The 4,731-nt window shown below is 54.2% G+C and overlaps 1 protein-coding gene across 1 annotated transcript in view; it reads right to left on the minus strand.

The window, feature by feature from the left end:
- Positions 1-2,294: 2,294 nt before the first annotated feature.
- The window catches only part of SFT2D1 (SFT2 domain containing 1), a 15,568-nt gene continuing 13,131 nt past the window's right edge, over positions 2,295-4,731 (minus strand). Inside the window, exon 9 of the mRNA XM_077757388.1 lies at positions 2,295-2,798. Within this exon, the coding sequence (XP_077613514.1) occupies positions 2,759-2,798 (40 nt within the window). The 3' untranslated portion in view covers positions 2,295-2,758. The remainder of the gene's footprint in view (positions 2,799-4,731) is intronic.

The following is a 4,731-nucleotide window of genomic DNA, read 5'->3' on the forward strand; positions in this document are numbered from 1 at the left end:
CCCGCCCACCGCACTGCCCTTGACTGCGTGTCTTCGGCACAAAGCACTCTGGAGCCTCAGTCCCTAAGGAAGCCTCGATGCTACCAGTGGCGTCAGGATTTGCTACCGTGTCAGAGAAGTGGTGGAAATGAGCTCATGAGAGAGAGAGTAAAAGACCAGTGATTAAACACTAGGAGATCTTTCCCAGACTGGTGGGTTCTGCGCTCCTTCTAAGCTGCTCCCAACTGCTCAGGCTTAGGCTTTCTGGTGTCATTTCCTGCCTGAACACTCTGGAGTGTTGGAAACATTCAATATTTCCTACCAAGTGCTTTGTGNACTCCCCCCACCCCGCCCCCCAGCGGGAGACCTCCGTCTCAGCGACCCAGGCGCTGCTCTCTGGCCTGGTCTTCGCTCCGCTCACTCTTGCTTTCTGGTGCTCAGGTGAAGAGAGGGCGGGGGGCGGAGGGGGCAGAGGCTGGTCTCAGCCGCAGAGACCACCGTCTGTTCAACCCCCTCAGGGGTGCAGGGCACTAGCCGGCACTTAGCGCTAGGCTCGGGGGCCGTGCAAAACCGCGAAAAACACGGCACGTCGGTGTGCATTTCGTTAGGTCACAAGAAACGGCACTCGTGTACGGCGCGAGCTGGGACGAGAAGGCACGCGCTCCCTCTGCGCGGGGCCCACGCGCCCCAGGGGACTCCGGGTTTTCACCGTTCGGCACGTGTCCTTCAGTGACCGTGGAAACTCTCGCGAGCACGGATTCTGGGGCTACGGATGAACTTGGGCAAGGAGGCGAATNGTGAACCCCGCTCAGTATTCCTCAGGAGGAGCCTTTCCCCGAAGCTCGTCTGCGTTCTGTCCTGGACCCTCTGCGCGGCCACGGCCACGGCCACGGCCACAGGGACACATCGTTCTGTCATCCCAGCGGTGGCCTCCAGCTGCAAGGCCAGGGCACCTTCCAGCACAAGGCACATCGCTCGCCGCCTGNCGCAGGCGGGCGGGCCCAGGGGTGCTCCACCCACGACTGCTGCCTCCCCACCCGAGCCTTCTGACAACGAAGATATACTCGCTGCGTTCTTCTGAGTCCACGCTTCCCGGTCACACTCCACCCCTCAGTGCGCTTCCTGCACACGCCCCGCCCCCCTGGGGTGCACAGCATCCTCCCGCTCCTCCTCCCTGCCCTGCACACGCCCCGCTCCCCTGGGGTGCACGCCATCCTCCCCCTCCTCCTCCCTGCCCTGCACACGCCCCGCTCCCCTGGGGTGCACGCCATCCTCCCCCTCCTCCTCCCTGCCCTGCACACGCCCCGCTCCCCTGGGGTGCACGCCATCCTCCCCCTCCTCCTCCCTGCCCTGCACACGCCCCGCTCCCCTGGGGTGCACGCCATCCTCCCCCTCCTCCTCCCTGCCCTGCACACGCCCCGCTCCCCTGGGGTGCACGCCATCCTCCCCCTCCTCCTCCCTGCCCTGCACACCCCTGCGCGCACAGCGTGGGGAGCTGTCCTTTCCACCCTCCCACGGTGTCCCGTGACTGTGGAACCACGGCGGCCACATAACTGGGACCTCTTGGGGGGCGGGAGAAGGTGTTATGCCCTACGCTGACCTCCACCATCCCTTAGGGCGTGGGGTCTGGGCCGGGCCTGGCCCCCCAGCCTCCGCCAGTTCCCAGCACGCCGAGCTCCCGGTCCACCCCGTCCGGGCAATGATGTCCCCACGCCTGCCCCCCGCCCAGCCCGGGCTTGTCTTCCGGGTGAAGCTCTGAGGGGCCGGCTCTCCCGGCACCTGCTCCGAGCCCGCATCTTCATCATCGACCCTCAAACCGCACCGAGCAGGGCCATCCTCCCTGCACCGCAGGCCTGTGCCGGCCCCTCCCCTGCAGCCCTGCGTGCCGCTGGCCGCAGGTTTGAGCAGGGCCAGCCCGTAGGGGCGGGGGAGGGGGTGACCTTGGAGCAGGAGGGGGGAGCTGGGCTTCACCTCCTCACCCCTGCTTCCCCTCCAGCCATTCCTTCAGCGCAGGGGTGATTCCTTCAGCGCAGGGGTGAAAGCAGCTTCCTCCTGGGGCTGCCTCACCTACACGACTTGGCCCGTGGACACGGCTCGCAGCCCCCCATGCTCCACCCTCCTCCTCGACTTCCCGGTGTGCTTTCCGGTGCGGAGGACACCCCTTCCCTGCCTTCTGCACCACCGTCCTGTGGTCTTGTGCAAAGGTTTCTTCAGGGGCGTCGTTAGGGCAGAGGCTGCCCCTCACCCCTCCCTCTACAGACGCACTCCGCCATCGTGTCGCCACCGACACCGTCACAAATCCGGCCCAGAAAACGTTTTTTCCAAGGGTGAGTTTATTTCAAAATTGTAAAGGTTTATATATTATTTTATTATACAATAAGCAATTTTGAGCTTAAAGTAAAAACTTTCACATTTAAGGTGTTTTTTTAAAAAAAAAAAGATTGTAAAAACACAGACGTTTGTAGAAGAGCTTGTGACAGCTTTCCCTTAAATATTCACATCTCAAATGCTGCTTAGCGAAGGGTAAAACACTAGCGAAAAATCATTTACAGTCAGCAAGGATTAAAATCTCCTAATCGGGGGGAAGAGCACATTAATGACGCGTCATGACTTTTGCGTTACGAGTGTTTAACAGTTTAGTCGAGCGCTGACAGTGGCGCACGCCACGGTCCCGGCTGTCACGGCAGCTGCACGGAGGTGACGGCTGCTGCGGGAGAAGCGTGTTCACCAGAAACGCAAGAGCAGCCTTCCGGTGCTCTCTGCAAAGGATGTCTCGCTTTCAACTTAAGAGAGAAGAACAGCATTTAATCACCGCATCCCTGGTGGGAGAAAAGGAAAATCAATGTCACAATCTGCCTCAGGGGCAAATGGAGAAAACACTCCTGTCAAGAGACAGACCCGTGGGGACATTTTACCGGGGACGCAGGGGAGCCACTGAAACATCCTAAAACTTCGCTGAGTGTCACTGGAAATTAAGAACTGAAATTTCAAAATAACGTTTTAATGTCAGAAATGGCATTTAGTCTATGAGATCTCTTCCAGCATGTATGCTAATCTTAATATTAAGATAATAAATACCAAAAATAACAAAAGAAACAATTTTTAAAATAACAAACTGGGGACACCTGGGTGGCTCAGTCAGTTAAGCGTCCGACTGGCGGTTCATGAGTTCGAGCCCCGCGTCGGGCTCTGTGCTGACAGCTCGGAGCCTGGAGCTGCTGTGGCTCCTGTGTCTCCCTCTCTCCCTGCACTTCCCCCGCTCACGCTCTCTCTCAAAAATAAATAAAAACATTTTAAATAAATAAACAGATGAATAAATAAAATGACGAATTGGATTTTAGGAAGCAAAATGTTTCTAACAAATCCTCAGAATTCAAAAATAAATAAATAAAACAAATTCCCATGACTTTGTTCACCTCTCACATTTTCTTTCCAAAACAGTTTGTTTAAACTATACTTGAGGGGCGCCTGGGTGGCTTAGTCAGTTAAGCGTCCGACTTTCGCTTAGGTCATGATCTCGCGGTTTGTGGGTTCGAGCCCCGCGTCAGGCTCTGTGCTGACTGCCAGCTCAGAGCCTGGAGCCTGTTTCAGAGTCTGTATCTCCCTCTCTCTCTGACCCTCCCCTGCTCACGCTGTCTCTCTCTCTCTCCCCTAGAAATAAATAAAACATTAAAAAAAAAAAGTTTAAAAAAATAAACTATTACTTGATACTTTATTCACCTGAAATTACTATTTGCATACGGACTATTAAAAGCACACACCAATCAGGGCACCTGGCCGGCTCAGTCGGGAGAACATGAGACTTCTGACTCCGGGCTATGAGTTTGAGCCCCACGCTCAGTGTAGAGATTAAGTTTTTAAAAAAAAAAAAAAACCTGAACTAACAAAAAAAATTAATGGAGGCACGCACCAGGGAACTGGAGGCGTGCCAGCAGATTCTATACACTGCCCTCCTTGAAGGCAAGGGTTAGCCGCTCTCCAGGAGCCTGGCTGTGGCTCTGAGCTCAGTCTTACAGGGGTGGGTGTCATTTCTAGGTGACCTGTCCCCTTGCTGAGGTCTCCTGGGTGAGGTCCCGGGGACAGCGAGTCCCCTGTAGCCCCTCCTGTACCGCTGCCCAGCTGGGCCGGCCCGTCTGCTTTTCCTCCTTGCAAGCACTCATCAAAAGCAATCATCCATTTGAAATGAATAAAAGTAGAATTTGTACAACTTCCTTCCTTGTTCACATCAGGCACACAATTTCGCTGTTTTTCATACGTAACCTGTTCCCAAATCTCAGAGAAGCCAAGTTGTGCCTCAACAGTACTTTCTTAAACCTGTCAGGTCTAAGATTACACTGAGATTATAGTATAATAATCAGTATAAGATTATACTGAGTTTTTCCCCCCACAACTAAATTAGTGCCCTCTCTGAAAAAAACAGAAGAAAATGGTAGTTCCTCCTGACACAAAAAATAAGTACGTTTCTACGGGCCTGAAACAAATGCAGATGTACCAGACCTCAGCTTCTCACTAACCTCCTGGTTTGGTTTGGTTTTGTTTTAATGTAGAATTTGTTTCCCTGGCGTCTCCATCCCATTTACTGAGTATTTACAGTCATGGAAGGATCGAGAATCTCTTCTCAAAAGTTCCTAACTGCCAATGTGCGCTTGGTAAAAACAGGAGTAAATTCCAGCCTGTCTGCTCCACATGTTCCAAATGGTTTTGCTTTTATACAGCAAACTTCTGTTCATCTTATTTAAAAAGTAATGGGGG

The sequence above is a fragment of the Crocuta crocuta genome, unplaced genomic scaffold, assembly GCF_008692635.1.
Source record: "Crocuta crocuta isolate KB4526 unplaced genomic scaffold, BGI_CrCroc_1.0 scaffold506, whole genome shotgun sequence".
NCBI lineage: Eukaryota > Metazoa > Chordata > Mammalia > Carnivora > Hyaenidae > Crocuta > Crocuta crocuta.